Here is a 24,575-nt window from a genome sequence, read left to right as displayed (position 1 = left end):
TTTTGCCTTACTTACCATGTTAAAAACTGTGACGTCCAATATACAACACGCCAGAAAATTGGCATAATTCCATCAGGAATATAACTCCATGGTTTGAAACATTTTTGCTTGCTGCAACAACATACAGAAGCTTATTGTTAGTTGTAATGACAAGAGTATAAAAAATATTTTCTACAAATTCCCCTATCTAGAAAGGTCTTTGAAAATAGCATAGAAGTAATACACTACTATTTGAGTACATACTCAACCATTAAGCATCTCAGAAGAAAATAAACTGAACCACCCTTTAAAAATACTTATAATTCTCCGCTCTGCAAACAACATATCTGGACAAGACAGCTTTCTTAGAGAAAAAAACAGTAGCTCAAAGACTCAAGAGAAATAAGCAACTATGCAATTTAAGGTAACAAGTCTTCTCTTTGGGCAGGATATACTTTTTTCATGCAAATAAAAACCTTTCTGTAAACAGAAGACCATTCAACTTTACTGAGTGCAGCAGGCTTTTAAAATATATCTAGGGACCCCATCACCCAGCTCTAATACCCAGAGCATTTAGTGGTAAAAAGAGATATATTACTTGTTTCTTCTGTCACCCAGCTGGTTTTAGTCAGGCTTATATACACTTTCATTTGTTGAGCTAAAACTTTTCTGACATGTAGTATTTGCTTCAGAAGACCAGAAAAGCTATGAGAGCCTTTTAGTTTAAAGAGACCAAAAGACTAAGTGCTCATCCACACTATGACAGTTCAGGTTTTTTTAACCCACACCTGTCTAGGTAACGAAACAACAGTGAGTCAAGGGGCAATAAAGTCAATTTAATAAGAGTATCTATTGAGAAATAATTGGTGTTTTCCAAGATCAAACTAGTTAAGCCTGAGTGGTGAGTTTTTATGTACATCACACACATAAATATTTTCAAAACTATCAAACTACCACAGAATGACATGTAGAGTGACCAAAGCTTTCAAACAAAGTTTTAAGATCTGAGTAGCACCACCACAGTACCTGTTCGATTACTACTTAAATTGATATTACTATTTGATATACTCAAGTCACATATAGTACGACATCCACCAGCATGTTCTGAAACTATAGGTAAACTGAAAGGCTATGGAATAGTTTTCAAATTGTGTATTTACCTAAGATTAGGTAATCAGCTAGAACTACTGTATAAATTACTACCAATAGATGCAGATGCACTTGTCTTCACTTCTTCTCCCTTACCTTCCTGTATGCTTACAATCTTCAAACATCATATCACACAAAAAACACTTGCTTCTTAGCCTTAAAAATGTATTACACTCCTATCATTTAAAAAAAGAAAATCAGAAATACTTCTTCAGAAACAGGCTAAAGAAGAAAACATACAGCTCATACCTTGGAACAAGAGTACCGTCAGAGCCATTACTTTCTGCAGGGCTGGAGTTAACAGCAAGTTTGCACCGATTATAAATAGTCTAAAAGACAAATAATCTTGTATCAGTGACCAGAAAAAGGTACAACATTTATTTAAATACCGTAAGTCCCATTTTTAAAGACATTTCCTGTATTCCAGGTTTACATATGGGAGCAATTACACTAACAAACCCTCAAAACAGCATGCAACTCACAGGACAAGTAAATAAAAAACTTGAAGTGTTTTTATGTTGCCTAAGCAGATAAAAAATTGCTATAAACAAATAATGAAATTTTAAAGCATTTGAAATACTTTTTTTTATCTGATGAGATCAACAAAAAATAAAATTAATTGCAAACGCAGACATTGTCATGCAAAAAGGTAACAACTGTTTAGTTTAGTAAAATACTATTTGCAAAAATTATTTCCTGTTTAAGATATTGTCACAACTATAACTAAAAAAAATACCATACACACTTTACGCAACTAAGCAGAAAATCTCACAAGTTTCTTACCGTACTGACATCCAGAGGCAGTATAAATACAATAAGAAAGCAGAGATACCAAGCCAATAATGTTGCTACAATCACCAGCCTATGCTGTTTCTTGAAGTCTCCATACCGATGAAGTAGGAATAGGGCCAGAAAAAAGACAAATACTATCTCAATGCCCAAAGCTGCACCACTCATTATTGATTGTTCACTCCAGCCACACAGCCCAGCTCACTTAATAACACAGATCCAAACTGTAAGAAAAAAAAAACATTTAATCACATTAAAATCTCTGGAAGATATTTACGTAGAGAAGAGTTGTTTAACAGACGTTTTTAAACATACTAATATACTTTACTTCACATGGCAAGAACTCTGATCAGATGAAGAATAAGATTTTCAGCAAGGTGTTTTAAAGTTCTCTGCAGAAGTTAAAATATTATGTCATTCCAATTTTGCAATTTCTAGCAACAACCAGGACAATACCTCTTCATCTTCTTTATATGTAACAGATCCAGAAATCAAATCTCTCTCATTGAATAAGACTGTAAACCAAGCTTGTAAGTCCAGTATAAATTTGAAAAGCAAATCTCTTCTGGTCTTTTCTTTCCTCTAGAATAAATCAACTAATTTAGACACAGGTTATATGTTTAATGTAAACACTTCTGGAAAGCCAATGAGCAATTTTTATACGGACTATTCCTCAACTATGCATTTAAATTCTGTGCTCAGTTAACAGAGCATAGAAACACAGCAAAGTGTATGTTAGTCTACTCGTGATGCAGCTCTTTTAGGTTTGAAATTTCAAGCAATAAGTGGGAACATGCTAGCTAACTCATCTTCCTGACCCTCTTATATTTTTCCTCAGAGAAACAAAGGTCCCAATTAATTTGTTATTAGTCTTGCCATAACATGTTTTTGCTTTGCTCATCCTTCTGGGTTTAGTTTCTCTATGTTATTGTCAGGACTGCTGGAAATGCCTAGAAAGTTCATATGTCTTCATACAGGCATGCTATTATGCAGAGGGCCAGTGAGCTGCATGACTCTATTAGAGAAAATTTCACTGACTTGTTACATTGTTAGTTAAATGGCTTCTGGCCTTTTTAATATGCATTGTTTTACCACAGATATTTCACACACAAAAAACCCAAGTTTATTACTCTGGTCAGGTTAATTTGCTTCTCCAACAAGACTGCCATTTTAGTTGGTTTGATTTAACTGAAATAGCTTTTGCTGTGGCTTCCCCAGTTGTATTTTTAGTGCTTTCGCTTTTCACTGGAACTCCAGAGACTTAGAAGAAATGCTACTACTAAAATTTCCCTCAATTTACTTTTAAATCCCTTCAGAATTTGTAAAAGTGCACCGTTTACTAATCTCTCAGTACATTGTTGAAGCAGATCTCTTATGTCTGAGGGCATGAAGCAGTGAAAAGTGTCTTATTTTCCCTACCAAATTCCAGAGTTTGTGATGCCAGTATTTCACTGAGGTCACACAGGACAATTATTCTGTGATTTTGTTCCCTGACACATTGTTTCCTCCCATTTTGCACCTTTCACATTTAATTTCCAAATAGAGGTAGGAGTCTGTTCATGCCATATTGGCTGTTCTACGCAGAGCATACCATATTTTGAAAATAGGTCAAGTTACCTTCCTGTTTCTTATCAAAGATCACATATGCACTTTTTATCTAACGTGTTTCTCAAATTATTAGCGTTTCTGTTAGGTCAAAGCATCCCCTTACTATGTGCCTGTACATTTTGGCTAGATCATTTGTAAATCATGAATGCAGGATATATCTAACCTATTTCTCAATCACTTCTCTATTCTATTGTACCATTCTTGTTTTCTCAGAAACAGTGCCTTTTACATTTATAGTATAGCAGCAAATTAAAACAGAAAAAACGAATGGAAAAGAAATATTATTTATCGCCTTTGTTAAGGCAGTGCTTTCTGCCATATGTAGCTTTAAGTGCCTATTATAGCCACACCTTATGCTATGTGAACAAAAAAAATTATACAGTATACACACCTATTATACAGTAGTCACACCTATACAATTTTTTACTACAGTCACACCTAAAGAGCTGCTATCAAAACAAAAGGTGAAAATTTTTTGTGCCAGATGTTCCACACCATAAGGGAACTTCCAAAAAGATTATAAAAATGTACTGAAAATGCTAAAATAGAGAAGGAATTTAGTCCTTCCATAACTTCACTAATTTTCAAGCCAAAAGCAACTTTGCAGTTATCAAAGTAAACTCCATTTTTTTGTTCTTCACCTGGTTCCTATTTTAATCTCAAGATAAAGAATGAGATGCCGAATTCTTACAAGACTGATGACAAATAGAGTTATTTTGAAATAAGGCATATACATTTTCAAAATTATAGTTCAAATATTTTAGACAGATGCCACTTAAAACTAGTTCTCAACACAAAGAGCTTAAGTGGAAAAAAAAATTACACGGTGAGAAATGCAATGCTTGAGAGGAGCTCTCATAATGAACTAAGTCCTGCCTAACAGGACAGTCATATTTGGGACCCATGCTACTACAACTACTTGTTATCAGACATTAACATACACTACTGCAGTAAATAAAGCCTGCGTCTTCCTGCGGCAAGCAGCATTTGCCTCTGATCCTGGCCGTTAGCTCAAAGAAAGGTAAGTTCCTTACCAATAATCCTGTTTCTTCATTTTATTTAGACAGGCTCCTTATGATTAGCACATGGCTCCCTAATATCAGCTGGCTGTAATTCCTGAACCCCTAAAGAATGTTATTCTGAGATCAATGAACTATTTCAGAAGACTTCTCTTGTACTGGACAATGTTCAACAGCTTAGAAGATGCTCCTATGAAGCAATGACAAAAAGTAACAAAATTCCTCACTCTGATGGGAAGAGTATCTATCAGCATACCCTGTTTCTGAAGAGTATGGCAGCTACAGATTAAGACAAAGATCATCAAAAGCTGAAACACTGGCAATGGAAAGCACAACTTAACCAAAACGACAAAGACAGGCTCTTGTGTAGGCTCAGGATTTTCTTGCTTTGTTATAGACACAGAGAAAATCAGTAAGCTTTTCACTTTGTGAATGGAAGAGTTTGGCAACCCCCATACAGGCCATACATTTCAAACTTCTGACACGAAAGTCTCTGTAGAATCCACACTCAACTAATAACTCTTTGCAAACACCACAAAGAGGTCAGTTCATACTTAATTTTCTTGGAGACTCCTTGCTATCAACAGCATTAAATTACCTTGCCAGCCTCAAGACTAACTATATTCATGACAATCTACATTTCAAATGAACTAAACTATTCTACCTGGCAAAGAAATACTCAAGTTACTAAATAAACCATCAAAGAACAAAACACCACACACTTTCTTAAAGCTTTTATATATCACCAATTTAACATTTGAATATTATATTCTTAAGGAAGGGCTAGAAAGAGTAGTGCATGTCTGTGAAGAAGGAACTTTGGTCTCACTGAAGTAGACTCCAATGGCCCTTTAATCAGAAATCCCAGATCAGACTGTACCACAGTTTTATTCTTTTCAAACTTTGCTAGAAAACATTTTATCAGCAGATTGTTCATTTTGCAGACTAATGTATTAATAATTGATCCAGTCAGTCTAATAACTCACGCAGTGTCCCAGTTCAGGGTAAACATAGCTTCACATGCCTTATGGAAATGTATAAACAGAAGTATAACCACATGATGCTCCCTTCATGTGTTCAGCTTATTATGCTCTCTAAATTACTTCCCTCTACAAAACACAATGTTTTTCTCTATCCTGTATTTGCGTAGCTGATACTCCTGCTTAAGTGCAGCCATACCACTCATTTGCATCCTTTCCCCTCCCACAAGCTTCTGAATCTTCATGGCATTTTGATTTCCACTACCACACTCAAAAACACCTGTAATACCTCCTAGCTTTGTGCCTTAAGTTTCAATAACTACACTATTTCATTATGGAAACTGCGAAAAATAACGAAGAGTAGTTGACAAGTGACTGGCCTCTTAATCACAACAGCCGTTGTTCCCAACTGTTCTTCCCCAGCAAAAACATCCTGAGAAACAGAATCAAAAGTCCTATTAAAGACCAGATGTAAGACATCAGCTGATCCTCTTGTATATAGCAGGCCTATCAGTCTGTCCTTGACAAACCAAAGCTGTCTTTTACTCAGCTATTACATTCTAGATGCTTAGAAATAGCTTTTGTTCCAGACTTCTTTTCAGGAATCTAAAAGCATGCAGACTAGTCTGCAGCTCTCCCTGTCCTTAAAAACTAGTTATAAAGACAGTCACCATGCTTCTGGCTTTCCTGTCTTGGATACCTCTGTAATTTTTTGAATACTATACCCTTTTGTTGTTGTTGTTCTTCAGGTATTTTCACATAAAGCTAATCAAAGCAATTTGGAAAAGTTACATTTCTAGAAATCTTGGATACTTCAAGTAAAACACTTGAAGAACCAAACAGCTAGAGATTTCTTTGCCTTACTCTGTATTTTCAACATCATAATTACATCTGAAAAAAATGTCATCAAGAAAGTTACCAAACTATGAAAGAGATATCAAAGACAGTACTGGACAAAACTGAGTGAGAGTTGCAGCATGTTGAAAAAAATCATCTGGGCAACAGCATATCCCTCCTCAATCTGAATGCACAACTCGGTGGCAAGTATAAACCGAAAGTTGCCATTTCCATCAAAATATTAATGGCCGGTTCAATTATGAGCTTTTGTCTTTCTGTCAGCCTGCTAGTTCCCATTGTTTCTTCCAGTACATTTCACTTAGCAAAAGAGTATGCCACAACACCTCTGACAAGTTTCTGAATCATGCCCTCCTCTACAAAACTATGCTGTTAAGAATCCTGAAGTAAGACTTGACTTTACAGACATGATTAAACTTTTTGGACTGACAGAACTGCCCCACACTAAAAGCCCCTGACACTTCCATCTCTAAACAACAAAATGGGCTAAATTCACATTTAGAAATCTTTGAAAAAGAACAACAATTAAAGCAATAATCAAAATAAATCCTTCAGCCATTTTCATATCCAAGTCTGCTTAGTGTGTTGTTGGGACTTCTTTTTCCTTTGTTTTTGGGGAGGAATTTTGTTTTGTGTTTTATTTCCTTATTACACACTGACCCTTGCAGCTTGGGGAAAGGTAAGTATGAACAAGTAGACAGCAGACAAAGACCTGCTTAGTCTCAGCACAGTGAGAAAATCATGTTAAGAAAGAAAATAATCATGAACTGCCTGAGAAAACTGACCAGAGAAGTTATCCGATTGCACTATTTGGGAGAAATAACCTCTGAGATGAATCAAGAAAAGATAATTTGCATAGGTTTCTTCTTCCAATAAACAATGGTCAGTCTATATAACACTTGATATTTTATTAATACTTGTAACTTCAACTATACTACAAAGAAGAAAATATTTTAAACTGATTAAACATTTAATTGATTGTATAACAGTTTCAGGGAAACAAGTTTTGTATCTGTTAATGACAACCAAAAAATAACAAACTGCTGCCCTAACTCAACTCAAAATGGAAGTGTTCTCTGCTTTTGTGGGAGATACCAGGTTCTCTACAGAAGCACTAAATACAATACAAATGCCTTACCAAGGAACAAAGACATTTTTGTGTTCAAAAGCAAGCAGGGACCATCAGTACAAACCTGTGGGAAGTTTGCTTGCTTTTACATGGCACTGTCTTGTCCTCTAATGAAAGACATTAAGTACCACAGAGACTGATGTTTTTGTAGGGTTGCGGGGAGTACTCTGGAAATTATACATTGAAGAAATCAACTTGTTTGAAGGAACTAAAATAAAAGCAGATGCAAAAGCTCTACAGCTGCAATAAGAATCTAAAAAAAAGAATAGAAATTGCTTCCTGGGCTGCCAGACTAACGCATGCACAGAACACAGGTACCAGTAGGGCAGTCAATCACACGATTACAACCCTAACGTAGCATTAAGACAAACTTAAGACTGCTCAATAATCCAGAGCTTTTAAAAAATAATTGGATTTTATCCCCTTCAGCAAATTCTTCTTTCAATTTCCTATGTATTAACAGAGAAAAGTGAAAATATTGACAAAGAAAAAAAAGAGGCTGCAGAACAGGTTAAATATAAGCAGCTTGGTTTTTTTTAAACGAAAAATATCACCTTTCTTTCATGTGATTATCCACTTAAATAGCCTTTAGACAACTCTTCCATGACTTTAGCTAAAGCTGGAAACAGTTAACACATTTTTTTAAGATTATATGAATGCTGATTTGAGTCACATCATTGTCCATATGTGCCTTAATAGCTGTGTACAATTTGCCCTGCATTCTACTACCATCTAAAATTTTATAGGCAGGTGTCTCCATCACTAAGCTGTAAACAAACGACAGCATTGACAAGCAACTGGCTGACTAAGAGTGGAGCAGTAGGTGTCTTCTGAATTAGTTTTCCATCCTCACCAATTTCAAAACAAGTATTTTGGAGATAAAGCCTGAAAAGCTGCATTACTGAAAGAAAGCCTGGTGTAAGTCTGAAACATGGTGCAAACAAACCGGAGACTTTATACTATGATGCTTAGAGACAGGACCAGAATACAGTGGCAGTCCCTCAATTTCAGGCCTTCACAGTGAAGGCGTTTCCAAAAGGCAGGAAAACCTTCGACGGTAAAATGTCACTGTCAGCGCGATTCTGGTCTTTCAAACCAGACACTGCCACCGCAAACTAAAGCTGGTGAAGCTGACCTCTGCACATCCACTTCCCTGTAAGGGGCTCAGATCAAGGTCTATGGACGCCTAACCAACATCAACCTGCATGTATTAAACGTACGTGGTTGGAGTCCCCGAAGGATGGAAAAAAACAGCGGCTATGAGTAGAAACATGAAGACGCCGATTCCTGCCGTTGCCCTGGCCTCCCACAGACCCTGCCCCAGCCCAGCCCTCCCCACCGCCTCCTCAAGAGGGAACCCAGGACGCCCCCCAGGGTGCCCCACTCGCGACCCGGGCCACGGCTGCGCCCGCCCGGCCCGGCCTGCTCCGGCACAGGCCGCCGCCCTCACCCCGCCGTGACTCGGCGCTGCGGTACCGCCGCGGCCCGGCCCTCCCGTCGCAGGGCCCGAGCCCCCGCCCGCCGGTGCGCTGGGCCGCCTCGCTCCCTCACCGCAGGCAGAGGCCCCCGCTCAGCAGCCGGTCCCTCGCGGGTCACCGCCGCGCTCCATCTCCGCTGCCGCCGGCCTCCGCGCGAGGTCTCAGATCGCCACGCAGAAAGCGGCGCCCGCGCCCGCCCCCTTCCGCGTCAGGCCGACCGGGGCCGCCGACATTTGCCCCTCGACACCCGCCCTCCAGCCCCCTCGGTGCTGACGTCGCATGGCCCGGCCCCGCCCCGGAGGTGGCGCAAGACATTGTGGGTACGGCCGCTCCGCGTGGAGGCAGTCCGGCCGTGGGTACCGGTATGAGTTTGGGAACGGCCTATTTGAGAGCGGCGTAGGGGAAAGGGACCTGGGAGTCCTGGTGGACAGCAGGGTGACCATGAGCCAGCACTGTGCCCTTGTGGCCAGGAAGGCCAATGGCATCCTGGGTGTATTAGAAGCGGGGTGGTTAGTAGGTCGAAAGAGGTTTTCCTTTCCCTCTACTCTGCCCTGGTGAGACCACACCTGGAATATTGTGTCCAGTTCTGGGCCGCTTAGTTCAAGAAGGACAGGGAACTGCTGGAGAGAGTCCAGTGCAGAGCAACAAAGATGATGAAGGGAGTGGAGCATCTCCCTTACGAGGAAAGGCTGAGGGAGCTGGGTCTCTAGCCTGGAGGAGACTGAGGGGTGACCTTATTAATGTTTATAAATATGTAAAGGGTGAGTGTCACGAGGATGGAGCCAGGCTCTTCTCGGTGACAACCAAATTGTAGGACAAGGGGTAATGGGTTCAAACTGGAACACAAGAGGTTCCACTTAAATTTGAGAAGAAAATTCACAGTGAGGGTGTCAGAGCACTGTAACAGGCTGCCCAAGGAGATTGTGGAGTCTCCTTCTCTGAAGAAATTCAAACCCGCTTGAACACATTCCTGTGTAACCTCATCTAGGTGTTCCTGCTCCGGCAGGGGGTTGGACTGGATGATCTTTGAGGTCCCTTCCAATCCCTGACATTCTGGGATTCCGTGAAGGCGTGCGCGCGGCGAACTACAACTCCCGGCAGTCTGTGCGGCGGGCACCGGCCGGCTGGGGCTGTCCCGCGCGCGCGGCGGGACGGCGCGGAGCTGCAGAACGCGGGGCCGCACGGAGCCGCCTCCAGGGCATCCGCCGCCATGCACAGGTACGGGGAGAGGGGCAGCGCCTGCCGCCCGCAACGCCATCCCCGCTGGCGGGGTGGGGGAGAACCGCGTGGTGCCCGGGCTGTGCGCGAGCCCTCGCGGGGGCGTGCGCGGTTCCCCCCTCTGCCCGGGGGTGTGCGTGGGAATCCGGTAGCCGGGAGCGCGCACGGGTCCCGGAGAAGCACGCGTGGGTTCTTGAGGGCCCCCAGGTGTTGTGGGCGGGGGTGCGTGCGTGGATCCCCCGAGGTGCCTGGCAGCGGGACTTGGCGCCCAAGGCCAGGGCGGGAGGCACAGCGTGCGCGGGGTCCCGCGGCGGGCGGAGCAGGAACCGGCCCCCGGGCATCCCGCCGGCGGCGGCGCCCTCCCCGCTGCCCCCCCCAGGGCCTGCGGGAGGGGCGGGGTGGCCCCGCGCGCCCAGGGTCGCTGCTGGCGCCCAACGGCCGCCCCGCACCCCCTGCGCCTTCCCGCCGTCCGCCCCTTCCCGCCCCTCTCCGGCGGCTGGTGCCGGGGCCGCGTTCGGATCCCAGGCGCTGCGCGGCCTGCGCCGCCGCAATCGGCTTCTTTCATCAGCCCCCCGCTCGCCTCTCTGCTCCATCCGGGAGAGGTGCGCTCCATCCTCGGGCGGTTGCTAGCGTGAAGCCGGCCGGCCGGGCGCACGCCTCCGCTGTGGCCGCTCCATGTGTGCCAAGCGCCCGCAGCTTCAGCTGGAGTTACTACCCTGCATGGGGATGTGGGTTACGTGTGACTGTGAAATGCTGCAATACAGGGAGCCCCATCATGTGGTTGGTGTCAGTCTGGGGTACCTTAAGAGCCGGTGGGTTTTGATGTGTCCTCAGAAAACACCTCCAGGAGATCCCATCCTCCAGCAGCAATGTTTCCACCAGCTTCACCTGGGACTGGGACTCTAGCAAGACCTTGGAATTTCTCTCTGGCATGGGAGTGTCTGTCCTTAAGAAGGACAAGCTGGGCAATGAAAATACGCCGCAGGACCTGCTGGTGTCATCCTGTCCTCCTCAGAAACGGCAGAAGGTGAAGGAGAAGGAAAGAGATTTTGTCATTGTGCGCCGGCCTCGGCTGCTCCGAGAGCCAGAGTCAGGTACTGTCATCCTGGTCCAGGTTTCATTGGCTCTTCAGTAGAGATGGAAAGTGGGCATCACAGGTCATTAGTACTATATTCTTTACTTTTTTGCTCTCTCCCAGAAGAATATAGCTTCTAAATCTGGTTGCTTTCCAGCTTGGGCTGATAAGTCCTGTTTTATACAGGCCTTTAAGCAGAGGTGGTGTGTCTGGTTCCAGAACTGTGACCCATGTCAGCCGTCGTTGTCTCCTGCTGGGCCCTGCCAGTCTGTCTGTGTGTGCCTGGGGATTGTGCTGCATGTCCCTGTGTCAGGCCTTGCTGCTGGGGGCTTTTGTGGCACCTTGGTCCAGCATGGCCTTGAGCTGCATCTGTTCTGCCCAGGGGGCCCATTCCAGGAGATGTTTTGCTCACATACCAAGTAGGGCCAGGCTCTTCACAAAATGTGGTTGCAGCTGCCAGATGAATATAGATTATTGGCACTGCCATCCCTGATATAATCCACCCAGAAATCCCCATGTGAATGGTAGCACCTTCTGGAGCCTTTTATCTGCTCATGAGAAGTTGAGATCACACCACATCCTTTCAGATCAGATAGTTCCTGGGGGGTCATGTTTAGCATGCATGTTTTAAGGAAAAAACTTGGCATTTGCCAGACATAAGAAGGCAAAGATTGCTGTAACATCTTCAGCCTACAATGAAGAACTGAAAGGGGGATGAGTAGTGGGCCGACAGTGTAGCCTTCAGAGACTAGAGGTGCTTTTAACAACCAAGCCAAACAAGGCATTTGATCAGCTTTAATTAGAACATGTTTCCTCTTTCCCAAAAGGTGTTTCTTGGGATGCACTTCCAGATGAATTGCTTTTGGCAATCTTTGCTTATTTGCCCCTATATGATTTGTTGAAAGTTTCCCAGATTTGCAAGAGATGGCATCATCTTTCGTAAGTATTACTTCTCATCATTTAGCAATAAGAAAACCTTTGCTTCAATAGACTGTTAAATGGTCTGGTTTTCACCTTGTTTATTCCTGTGTAATTCAATCTGTGCTCTATGTGGGTTAAATATATGTATAATCAAATGCGGCTCACATTTTAACATTAGAAAGTTCTATTAAATGGCTTCCCTCCTCTCAGTCTTTAGTGACACTGAGGTTGTACTCATAGTTCTGACCCTTAATAACTTACTAACAAGTAAAATTCTGTGCCTTAGGTTTGATGAATCTCTGTGGCAGACTCTTGATCTGACTGGTAGAAATCTGCTGCCAGGAGTGATTGGACAGTTGCTGCCTGCAGGTGTTACTGTGTTTCGCTGCCCAAGATCATGTTTGTGGAATCCGCTGTTTAAAACGAGCAAGTAAGGCCTTTTCTGTGTGGTCTGGATCCTGAAACTACATCTCAAGTATTCAGAGTTTCTCTTGATCTTTGGTTTCAAGGTCTCCACCAGTAGTAGCATTTGTGCTGTCTCTGGAGTGTGGAACAGCTGATTGGTGGTTAGGTGGGTCTTCAAATAAGAGGAACTGCATTCACCTGTGTCAGTTATTTAAATCAATTTAATGCCATTTTTGAAAATATCAAGAACTATTATCCACTCATAGAACCATGAATTGCCAACATCTCCAGCATTTTAATATGGGAAACTCAACAGAATTCTGTAACTCCAGCAGGACAGATTTTCAGCTGTTATGATGAATTTTGTAAATTTCTTGAAGATAGAGGTTCTGCAGTTTTGGCTGGTAGCTTAACAGTAGGTCCAGTGAGCTTATAGTATGTCCAGTGTGCACCTGAATACAACAGTATAATTTTTTTCTTCAAACTTTGCATTGTTTTAGTGTATTATTTATGGTATGGGTAATTTGTGGAGTGGGTTTGAATGCAGTTTTAGTAACTTGTCTTTCTCCTTTTTTAGACCTCTCAAAGTTCAACATATGGATTTGTCGAACTGCACAGTGTCTGTTGCAGATCTCCAGAGTATTCTTTGTCGGTGTGAAAGGCTGCAGAACCTCAGCTTGGAGGGACTAGTGCTTTCTGATGACATCATCAAGTGAGTGTCATGTTTGGGAATATTCAGTAAATACCTTTTGTTTGGTGCTATCATTTTGTGCAAGGCTAGGAAACAAATGCAGTTGAGAGTTGCTTGTTGTGGGAGTCTTTTGAAATGGCACCACACAGAGCTAGCTGGCAGGCTAAGTGAGCAGCCTCTTTCCTCTCTGTCCTCTAAGAGACAAGGAGGAAACACTCCTCTGGAAGAGTGTTTATTGGTGGCTTTTTTTTAATTCCCTGGAGTAGTGGGAGCCTGAGAACTTGCACATCTCTCTACGATTTATGTGTCCATTGGCTGTTCCCACAGCAAGCTGTACAGCAGATCTACTTTTCTTTTCCATTTTCTGTTCTCTAAACAGAACTTTGGGTTACAGGTTACTTTTTATTTTAAAGGGTCTCAGCAGCTCTCCCATCAGATGCTTGTTTTGCTTCTGCATGGTTTCTCACTTCTTTGTTGAACTTCACAGTGAGTGTTTGGAAAATTAGATTCTGTCAAGCAGATGAACTGTTGTTTGGTTGAACTGGAAAGACACTAACAGGTGTGTGGTCAACTTGCTGTTCAATCACCTCAGGTGGTTGTAAACATGCCAGAGACCATAGGTCAAACAGCAGAAACTCCGAGTGTCCTGCTTTTTACTTCTGGGCTTTCTGATGCCTTCTTCACACCAGAGAAGTCAAAAAAAAGGCACAAATAAAGCAATATAGTTTGGCTTTTGATACCAGGTTAAAAGTATCTGAAAACGGTACTAATTAGCACCAGTGATGGAATTCTGTTGCCTTGTGTACAAATATAGATACTGGGTGTAAGGATTTTTCCGGGTTGGGCCAACTGCATGTCTGCTCTGGTCTTTCAAACAAATGCATTCAGGGGATGCTATTTGGACATGTGTTTTCACACAATCACATAATGGTTGGGGTTGGAAGTGACCTCTAGAGCTCATGTATTCCAACCCACCTGCTAAAGCAGCTACATCTAGAGTAGATCGCACAGGAATGTGTCCAGGCAGGTTTTGAGTGTCTCCAGAGAAGGAGACTCTACAACCTCTCTGGGCAGCCTGTTCCAGTGCTCTGGCACCCTCAAAGTAAAGAAGTTTCTCCTGATATTCAGACGGAAACTCCTGTGCTTCAATCTGTACCCATTGCCCCTCATCCTGTTGCTGGGCACCACTGGAAGGAGTCTGGTCCCATCCTCTTGACACCCACCCTTGAGATATTTTTAAACATTGATAAGATCCCCTCTTAGCTTTCTGTTTTCCAGGCTGAACAGACCCAGCCCTCTCAGTCTCTCCTCATCAGAGAGGTGCTGTAGGCCTCTAATCATCTTCGTAGCCCACTGTTGGACTCCCTCCAGTAATTCCTTGTCCTTCTCAAACTGGGGAGCCCAGAACTGGACACAGAACTCCAGATGCAGCCTCACCAGGGCAGAGTAGCGGGGGAGGACAACCTCCCTTGACCTGCTGGTCACACTTTTGCTAATGCACCCTAGGATACCATTGGCCTTCTTGGCCACAAGGACACATTGTTAACTCATGGTCAACCTGTTGTCCACCATAACTCCCAAGTCCTTCTCTGCAGTGCTGCTTTCCAGCAGGTCCACCCCTAACCTGTACTGGTGCCTGGGGTTATTCCTCCCCAGGTGCAGGACCCTGCACTTGCCCTCGTTGAACTTCATCAGGTTCTTCCTTGCCCAGTCCTCCAGCCTGTCCAGGTCTGGATGGCAGCACAGCCTTCTGGTGTGTCAGCCCTTCCTCCCAGCTTGGTGTCATCAGCAAACTTGCTGAGGGTGTACTCAGTCTCTTCATCCAGGTCATTGATGAACAGATTGAACAGGATTGGACCAAGTACTGACCCCTGGGGAACCCTGCTAACTACAGGCCTCCAAACAGACTTTGTTCCATTGATCACAACCCTCTGAGCTCTGCCATCCAGCCAGTTCATGATCCATCTCACTGTGCACTCATCCAGCCTGAACTTCCTGAGCTTTCCTATGAGGAAGTTGTGAGAGATGGTGTAAAAAGCCTTTCTGAAGTCAAGGTAGGCAACATCCACTGCTCTTCCATTGTGTATCAGCCAGTCATACCGTCACAGAAGGCTATCAGATTGGTCAAACGTGATTTCTCTTTGATGAACCCATGCTGACTACTCCTGATACTTCTTTTCCTCCACGTGCTTGGAGATGACGTCTAGAATGAGCTATTCCATGACCTTTCCACTGATGTGACTAGAGTGACGTTGCCTTTCCTCCAGTCCTCAGGCACCTCTCCTGCTCTCCAAGACCTTTCAAAGACAATGTAGTGTGGCTTAGCAATAACATCTGCCAACTCTCTCCACACTCTTTGGTGCATCCCATCAGGGCCCATGGATTTGTGCATGTCTGGTTTGTGTAAATGATCTCTAACCTGCTTCTCCTCAAGCAAGGGAACCTTTTGCCAAACTTCCTCTTCTATCTCTAGGGTCTGGGATTCCTTAGGGCCAGTTTTAGCAGTAGAGACGGAAGCGAAGAAGGCATTCAGTAACTGTCTTCTCTGTATCGTCCGTCACCAGGGCACCCTCCTCATTCAGCAGTGGACCTACATTTTCCCTAACCTTCCTTTTGCTGCTGATGCACTTGAAGAAGCCCTTCTTGTTGTCTTTGACATCCCTGGCCTGGTTTAATTCCAAGTGGAGCTTGGGCTTCATCACTGCATCCCTGCACACTCTAATAGTCTCCTTGTATTCTTTCCAGGTGGTCTGTCCCTTTTTCCACTTTCCATAAACATCCTTCTTCCACCTGAATTTTAACAGGAGTTCCTTACTCATCCATGCTGGCCTTCTTACTCTCTTTACTTGATTTCTTGTTGATAGGGATGCATCAGTCTTGAGCTTGGATGAAGTGATGTTTGAATATTAGCCAGCTCTCTCGGACCCCCCTACCTTCTAGAGCCCAAATCCATAGGATTCTTCTAAGCAGAACCTTGAAGAGGCCAAAGTTTGCCCTGCTGAAGTCCATGGTTTTAGTCCTACTTATTGTCATGCTTCCTCCACACAGCATACTGAATTCCACCATCTCATGGTCACTGCAGCCAAGGCTGCCCCCCATTCTGACATCTCCAACTAATTTTTCTTGGTTTGTTAGGACAAGGTCTAGCAGTACGCTTCTCCTCACTGGCTTCACCAGCATCTGTGTCAAAAAGTTGTCGCCAATGATCTGTGGGAGCCTCCTGGACTGTGCGTGCTCAGCTGTGTTACCCACCCAGCAGATGTCAGGGTGATTGAAGTCTCCCATGAGAACCAGGGCATATGATTGCGATGTTACTTCCAGCTGTCTGTAGAAAGCCTCAACAGCTTTCTCTTCCTGATCTGGTGGCCTGTAATAAACACCCACAACAGTGTCCCCCTTGTTAGCTTGTCCCTTAATTTTTACCCATAAAAATTCAACTTGCTTGTTGTCCCCCTGCCCAGGCAGAGTTCAAGATATTCAAGTTGCTCTCTCACATAAAGTGCAACTCCTCCACCTCGCCTGGCCTGCCTTTCCTGAAAAGTACATAGCCCTCCATAGCAGCATTCCAGTTGTGAACTGTCCCACCATGTCTCTGTAATAGCAATGAGGTCGTGGTCCTGTGAACATGCATAGATCTCAAATTCTTGCTGTTTATTCCCCATGCTACACGTGTTGGTGTACAGACACTTCAGTGAAGTACTCAAGCATGCAGGTTCCTCATCAGGTGTACAGAAAGATCGGCAGCTGTACGTGCCCTTGAGGTGGTTGGCCCTCTGGTTCTCATCTCTGGAAGCAGCTAAGGAATGTTTGTCGCTACTCTGATTGGTCTGGCATGTTCCCTAGTTGGACATGATTGTGTGAGCATCACCACTTTGGACCCCACCCCCCAAGCTTATCAATTTAGAGCCTGATTCACCTCACCCCTCTGTGCTTACGGTCTCATCCCACAGCATGTTTTGTTCTGGAATAACCTCCATCTTGCACAAGTGTGACTTCAGAAATGGGATGATTATCTTTTGTAGAGTTACAGTCACCTCTAATAAGCCATGGTTCTCCTCATCTACTCCACTCTGGTGAGACCCCACCTGCAGTACTGCATTCAGCTCAGGCACGTGGACCTGTTGGAGCATGTCCAGAGGAGGGCTGTGAAAATAATCAGAGGGCTGGAACAGCTCTGCTGTGAGGACAGGCTGAGAGAGTTGGGGTTGTGCAGCCTGGAGAAGAGAAGGCTCCAGAGAGACCATATATCAGCCTTCCAGTAAGGAGGCCTTACAAGAAAGCTGGAGAAGAACTCTTTACAAAGGCATGTAGTGATAGGACAAGGGGTAATGTCTTTAAACTGAAAGAGGGGAGATCTAGATTAGATATAAGGAAGAAATTCTTCATCATGAGGGTGGGGAAGCACTGACACAGAGAAGCTGTGGACGTCCCATCCCTGGAAGTGTTCAAGGCCAGGTTGGATGGGGTTTTGAGCGACCTGGTCTAGTGGAAGGTAACCCTGCCCATGGCAGGGGTTTGGAACTAGACAATTTTTAGGGTCCCTTCCAACCCAAACCATTCTATTATTCTGTGGTATGTGTTTAATGGCATGTAGCAGGAGAAGATGAAAATAAATTGTTTCCTTTTAAACTTAGTAGTTTATAAATATGCAAACTTTTCAGGCGTGTCAGGTAAGTATCCCTTTCAAAGTTTTACTGTGATGCAGCAAGTACAGAGTTGAGATCCTTAGTCAATCTTAGGCAGGTCAGTTTGCTAAAGATGCAGTGGGTCCTGTTTAACAAATAATTACGTGCTGGGGTCTTGGCTCTTAATCACACATCCTAGCAATGCAAGCAATGTTCCAACATTTAATATCAGACCTTTTTTTTTTCTCTTCTCTACAGGAGTATTGCTAAGAATCCCAGTTTGATCCGACTGAATCTCTGTGGGTGCTCAGGGTTTTCTGCAGAAGCATTGGAGCTGATGTTGAGCAGCTGTTCTATGTAAGATAAAAATAGTTTTTGCCATTCCTACTTAGTTCCATTTCTGAGAAAAATGATACTTTTTATTTTTTCCATAGACATCTCAATTGTACTTGTCTTTAGTATTGTTTTTATGAGCCTGTTTGTGTTCCTAGATGCCTAACAGTTGATTGTTGGCTGAACAGTCAGGTAGTTTCTCCCTATCAAGTTATTTTCTTCTTTAATAGGAAAAATGTACTCCAGTAGTTTTTAATGAGTTTCCTTAATCATCCTTAAAGGAAGTCTTGTTAGTGAGTAAATCCCATTTATGTTCCTTTGATTATAACGTAAATTTGATTTTCTTCATGAAAGCAGTATGTGGTCCTCACGAAGTGAAAGTATGGTTGTTTTTTTTTTTTTTGAAACTGAAAAGTGAAATCCCAGAGCTCCTTTTGCAGAGTACAGCATGAATGGCAGAAAACATTGTGCCTTTCCATCCATGATAGAATAGTCTTTCAGTAACCTTCTATTTCATGAAGCACTGTGTTCAGATTGACAGCTCAAATAATTAAACCATCTGGCAGGAAGTTGCTGAACTGAGCCCCAGTCAATCTGGGATTTATATCCTGATCTTTCTGCTGACTTCCTGTGAGATGCCGGACAATCTATTTAATCTTTACTTCTGCAAAAGCATGTTTTTAATCAAGTTGCAAGTTAATGGACAGACAAAGCCCTAATCTTTCTCTGCCTCTAATGGGTAGATAATGCTTTCTATTGCTTGGTCTGATTACTTGGATCATGAGCTCTTTAGAGAATGGCAATCTGTACAGTGCACAATGAACAGCAGATGGCAGACCTGATCCTAGGAATGCTAGTGGCAACTTAACTGTTTGTTTTTTCATTCACGCAGAGATTGCCAGCTAAATACTCTTGTTGTGCTCTTCATTGTGTCTTTGTCCTCTGGTTTCAACACCTGCACAAAAGAGTTTGTCCCAGCCAGGAATGGTGATAGGCTATAGGTAGTCAAGCATATAAAAGAGAGTTAAGGCCAGTGCTTATATGAAACTATGAAGTATTTTATCCTAATTAGGATTAATTGGTCATGTGACCAAGGCTGATAAAGGATAGCCTTTTTTCTGCTGAATGTGAACATCTGTTCAGTAGTAACAGATTCAGGTCACGCACCAGAAGCAAGATGAAAAGACAGTGTCTCCCCTTGGCAGTCCTGAGAGAGAACCATTTCACTTCCTAAAATTTTGTTGAATCATTCCAGTTGGAAGTCACTTTGGAAGTCACTTTAACCCTTTGTTCAGAGCAGGGCCTAAATTCAGGACTGGGCAAGCTGATGAGAATGTTTTCTGGTTGGATCCTGAAAACCTGCAAAGACAGATTCCACAGCCTCGCTGGGCAATATGCTCCAGTCCTTAATTGTAGCAAAATTTTTAGGAATGAATACAGGAAGTTGGTAATAGACATGTTAAAAGTTTTTGCCTTAAAAGTAACAACTGTAATAGATAATATTAGAATTCAAACTGTATTTCAGTTATTCTTCCAAACAACTCTTTGTTCATTTGTGTGTAGGTTGAAGGAGCTGAACTTGTCCTGGTGTGACTTCACAGCCACCCATGTCAAAGCAGCAGTCAATCATGTTACTTCAAAAGTAATCCAATTAAATTTAAGTGGATACAGACAGAATCTACAAATGGCAGGTAAATAGCAGCATGGCAAGCTTTTATCCCACTATGGGATAAAGCAGCAGGCCATAAATTTTCTTCTGGTTGTTGTCTTGGTAGATTTCTACATCAATATTATTTGAATTATCCACTTGTTAAGTTGCTGGTGCATTTGACTTTTATGATCAGTTCTTTGGATGAAATGGATCTGTTTTGCTGAGGATTAAAAAAGTCCCTGTAATGTATCTTGGTAGGCAGACTGTATACTGTAAGTCTTACATGTGTATCTTTTTAACAAAATTGTGGGGAGATATGAACAAATGTATATCGAAGTGAGTATGCGGTATAAAGCACGTTCGTCTTATTACTGAAAGATGGACTGACTCTGTGTGACCTCTTTTCAGACGTTAAAACACTGGTGGAAAGATGTCCTTTCCTCACCCATTTAGATCTAAGGTAAGAAGACCTGTGCAGCCAGTCCTTAAATCCCTGTGGTTCAGGGGATTGCAAACTGTTGCGGTGAAGGAATTACATAGCAGTAATTTATGATTGTGTAGGATTGCACAACCAGAAAACACTTTCTATGCTAAACCTACAAAAGATTTGCTATGTGGCATGACCTAATCTGGAGCATGTCACTAGCCTGAAGATATATTCATTACTTTAGTGTAAATGTTATGTACATACATATAGGATTTGTTAACTAACATGTGATTGTAGGCAATAGGTAGAGTGGAATGAAATATTTAGATGCATACAGTTAATGAGCTTAGCATTCTAGAGAGGGTTTAGTTCAGCTCTGATACAAATTTGTTACTTGGCCATAGAACCGTTTAAAAAAAAAGGTGTATTTTGATTTTGACCTAGTCTATTAAAATATTTTGAAATCTCAGTGTGTAAAGTAATTATCTTCTCATGGCATGAGAAGTTCATATTCATTAAATTTCTCAGTCTGAATTTTGGAAATAACCAAGTTTACTGCTGCTTTATACTTAAACCTCTATTTCATATGCTTTCATGTACAGCGACAGTGTGATGTTGAAGCCTAAGTGCTTCCAATATTTTCATCAACTCCTCTTTCTACAACATCTGTGTCTTAGCCGTTGTTATCAGATATCACCTGCTGCATTAGTGTAAGTAATCTTTAAATGGCTTTAGTTCGCTGTTCATACAGAGGGTAAGTTAATTTAAACTTGCTTTATTTTAGGTTTAAAATTGCAAGTACTGTTTTGAAAAACTCACTGGTATGAGGAATTAGGAAGAAGGAAACGAGATAAAATGCCTGTTAGTGTGTACCTTTGAGAATCCAGACTGGAACCAAAGGTATCTGAGATAAGCTTTCCATGATGTCAGTCTGTGCCCATGGAACTTGCTGCTCAGTGTGTGCACCGTGTCTTCCTTCAATAGCATGATGTTGCTGGTGCTCATTGCTGAGAGGTGCAGCGGGAGGTTCCAGTCCTGCCAGTGACCAGGACCAGTATCAATCTTAGGCTTTCAGTTATGCAGCAAGGAAGGTGTATTCCTTTAAAGAGTTACCAGAGCTGACAGTACTTGCTGACTAGCTAATCTCTTTATATTCCTTTGCTTTTTGTGTGCAGCTGTGTCAGTTTTTGGTTGCCGCTGAAACACAGCTTAGTTACTTGTGGGTTTTTCCTGCCTTTTATTAGTATAGCAGCTATCCACCTTAATCCTCTCAGGAAGGATGTCAATCCTAAGGAAATTATCAACACCAAGGTGTTTTGAGAGGAACAAGACTATCAAAATGGGAATCTGAAGAACGTTTTCTGTAGCAGTGTGTGCTGTCATAAGCTTGTGTGTCTCTGCCTTTTGATTTTGACCAATACTTGCTTACAGATTCACAGTTCACATGATGACTGGGAAAACATGAAGCAATCACAAACCCAGGGCTGGCTGCTTTCCAGAATGTCCCAGCAAACTGGAGACTGATAGTACCTAGGGGCTTGTGTCCTCTGAGCGATAGCCTGAAGCTTCATGTGAGGCAGTTCCATCCACTTGCTATGAATATTTAAGTCCAGGGAAATGGAATGGGAGGAACCAGTTTGTTTTCACTGTGTCTGAGAGAAACAGCAAGAAGCAATTTATTCAGCCAGTTTCCTGAATTATCAATATGGAGAACTCGTTTCAATTAAATATGTGCTTTTAAGAAATGGGAAGGGGAATTTAGCCTAAATAGTTCTCTTCTAAAAAAATAGTAGAAATGCAGTTATGTAGTTTGGTTACAGACTGGAAAAAAAATTCAGGTTAATGATTAGTTTCTTATTTTTTTCCTTCTAGAGAACTTGGTGAAATTCCAACATTAAAGACTCTTCAGGTATTTGGAATAGTGACTGATAGCTCTCTACAGTTTCTCAAGGAAACACTTCCTGACATGAAGATCAATTGTTCACATTTTACAACTATTGCAAGGCCAACTGTTGGCAGTAAAAAGAACCATGAGATTTGGGGCATCAAATGCAGATTGACACTGACAAATCCTAGTGGCTTATGATCATGTACAATGTTCTGGATGCAATGGACACACTGCCTGTAGTGAAGCTCCTCACAAAACAGAGTGCTGGAGCACCTTTAATCATAGTACTGTTTTTGTAAAAAGCATTCTGACTTCTTCATGCCTTAATGTAGTTTCATAAATATTTTTACAATGTTGTTTTACTTAAAGTCTTTAGGTGACCTGATCTGATGATCTATGAGCAATTGCAGAATTTTTCTCTAAGTCATTTTTTTACAGGAGAACTTTTTTTAAAAAATGCAATTATGGAAGAGTCATGGTAATTAAATAGTGTCAGCCTCTGGCAAATGTTGCAGGTTCTGATTGGGCTTTTGTTGCTCTGAGGTGTCCTTAAAGGTGTTTTTGGTTAGCTCTTCCAGCTCTGAAGCTCCTGAAACGGCTTGTAGAGGTGCCGGATATCTTATTAAGGGTTCTAAAAAAATTGTCTTGGTCTGAGTTTACAGAACTCAAAATTAATCATCATATTAAACCTATTCAAATCCTTAATTGAACAAGATGTACAGTAAGATAAGAAGCTACCTGCTGTTTAGGAGAGGAACAGAGGACTGAGTCTGAATTCACCAAACCTGAAAACAGTAAATTGTGGAAGGGATGTCTACATAAAAGCAGGTAAGAGACAACTCAGTACTGTACAAGTTAAGATGTGGTATAAAGGAGCCACACTGAAGTTTAGCAGGTAACATCTATTTTTAGTATTCTTCATTGTTAGCAAAATACAATCTGAAAACCTCAGTCAGAACAAGGATCTGTAAAAGTAGATGCTGGCTATCAATTGTTTCATGTTGTGGTGCTAGGTTTTCTGATCAGATATTACAGAACCTCTAGGTAGCTTCTGTAAGCTTGATATCAGATAAAACTTCTTAAAAATATTATCTTATTTCCTTTAAAGAATAAGATCTTTACACTGCAACTGATAAATTGGCAGAAATACTGCAGGAGGGCTCAAATGCTTCTAGATCTCAGACCAAAAAAAAACCTGGGACTGCAGCATAAGAGCACTGAAAGGAAGAGACACTTTTGTGCTATTGACATCAGTTTCTCTTTTGGAATAGCTTGTTTGTACCTTCTTGTACCTATAACACTGACCACTACTGTTCAATGTTGGTTTGGTTTTTTTTAAAAGTCATATGGAAAGCTAAGTAGTTCTCCAAAACAAAGCAAAACCAAGCCAAAAAAAACCCCAGCCAACAATGAAAAAAACTAAAACCAAGCTAAGGAAAGGGATGGGCAATGACTTTCAATAAAACTTTGATCTGGGCCCTCATGCATAAACCCAGAATGTTCCAGCAGGTGTGTTAGTTGGTAAGTCCTAGGGCAAAACTTGCACCCTGCATAGGGCATGAGTGTGCTGCTGTTCCCATGAATGGAGTAAGTGAGCAAGTGGTGAATTTAATCACAGATGTTTTAAGTTAGCCTACAGCATTACTGTATAGCTGTTGCCTAGGTATAGTGTTTACCATCACACTCTGAAGGGTTCGGGAATAAATCCCTGGCAGTACAGATTACTTACTGTGGAAAGCTGTATGCGTATTTAGAGTTTTATAATGAACTCACTTTTCTATAGCGTAGAAAATACAGCACTATCTCATTAATCTGTTCTAAATTGTTTCATTTTTTATTAAAGAGAGTGTAAGTAACACTTGAGTTGCTAATGGGGTTTTGCCCCTTAGAGAAGAGTAAATGGACAACTTATCTTATGAAAGATGGAGTGGAGAAGTGATGGGAGGTCTGGGGATACTGGATATTTGATATTCTACTGCTTCACAATTTGCAGCCTTAGGTTTATGCCTTAAATTGCTTCAAGAAAAAAAACTGAATCTTTGCAGCACTATTGTAAATGCTTCTTCTCCCTTTGCACAATGTAATGCAATACAACTTCTCTTGCATTTAATAAAGATTAAGGAATTGCTATGTTGTACAAAGTGACTGATGAATTGAAGAACACTTGCTGACTTGGTACCAAATTTGTGTCATGGGATTAAAAAAAAAAAAAAAAAGATTAATTTGTTCAAGCAATGTCTGAACAATGGTGGTTTAGAGGACAGGGTGTTACACATTTAGCATTTAATAGACTGCTTTGGGATAGTATTATGGCTTTAGCTAGAAGTAGTCCTGAACTGTTTTAAGTACCAGGTT

At 42.2% G+C, this 24,575-nt stretch overlaps 2 protein-coding genes across 2 annotated transcripts in view; one reads left to right on the top strand and one right to left on the bottom strand.

The window, feature by feature from the left end:
* The window catches only part of LMBRD2 (LMBR1 domain containing 2), a 30,549-nt gene extending 21,339 nt beyond the window's left edge, over positions 1 to 9,210 (bottom strand). Inside the window, exons 1-4 of the mRNA XM_065860499.2 lie at positions 9,060 to 9,210; positions 1,912 to 2,141; positions 1,378 to 1,457; positions 16 to 111 (exon numbers count right to left, since the gene is read on the bottom strand). Coding sequence (XP_065716571.1) covers positions 16 to 111; positions 1,378 to 1,457; positions 1,912 to 2,085 — 350 coding nt within the window. The 5' untranslated portion in view covers positions 2,086 to 2,141; positions 9,060 to 9,210. The remainder of the gene's footprint in view (positions 1 to 15; positions 112 to 1,377; positions 1,458 to 1,911; positions 2,142 to 9,059) is intronic.
* A 91-nt stretch (positions 9,211 to 9,301) lies between these two features.
* SKP2 (S-phase kinase associated protein 2) lies at positions 9,302 to 24,361 on the top strand. The gene is made up of 11 exons (XM_065860594.2): positions 9,302 to 9,348; positions 9,975 to 10,204; positions 11,039 to 11,298; positions 12,107 to 12,218; positions 12,487 to 12,630; positions 13,183 to 13,317; positions 18,180 to 18,278; positions 19,818 to 19,945; positions 20,314 to 20,365; positions 20,935 to 21,042; positions 22,205 to 24,361. Exons 2-11 carry the CDS (start codon positions 10,197 to 10,199, stop codon positions 22,416 to 22,418), a joined length of 1,260 nt encoding a protein of 419 aa, XP_065716666.1. The 5' UTR covers positions 9,302 to 9,348; positions 9,975 to 10,196; the 3' UTR covers positions 22,419 to 24,361.
* The last annotated feature ends 214 nt before the right edge of the window (positions 24,362 to 24,575 follow it).

This window comes from Patagioenas fasciata, chromosome Z, assembly GCF_037038585.1.
Source record: "Patagioenas fasciata isolate bPatFas1 chromosome Z, bPatFas1.hap1, whole genome shotgun sequence".
Classification (NCBI taxonomy): Eukaryota; Metazoa; Chordata; class Aves; order Columbiformes; family Columbidae; genus Patagioenas; species Patagioenas fasciata.
Note: the sequence above shows the minus strand (reverse complement) of the source record. Positions and strands in the feature narration are given on the sequence as shown.

Bases quoted from the DNA above. Each gene is read 5' to 3' on its own strand.
- SKP2 (XM_065860594.2), top strand. The intron at 18,279-19,817 runs GTAAGATAAAAA...ATTTGTGTGTAG, and splicing joins ATGTTGAGCAGCTGTTCTAT to GTTGAAGGAGCTGAACTTGT. The intron at 19,946-20,313 runs GTAAATAGCAGC...ACCTCTTTTCAG, and splicing joins ACAGAATCTACAAATGGCAG to ACGTTAAAACACTGGTGGAA.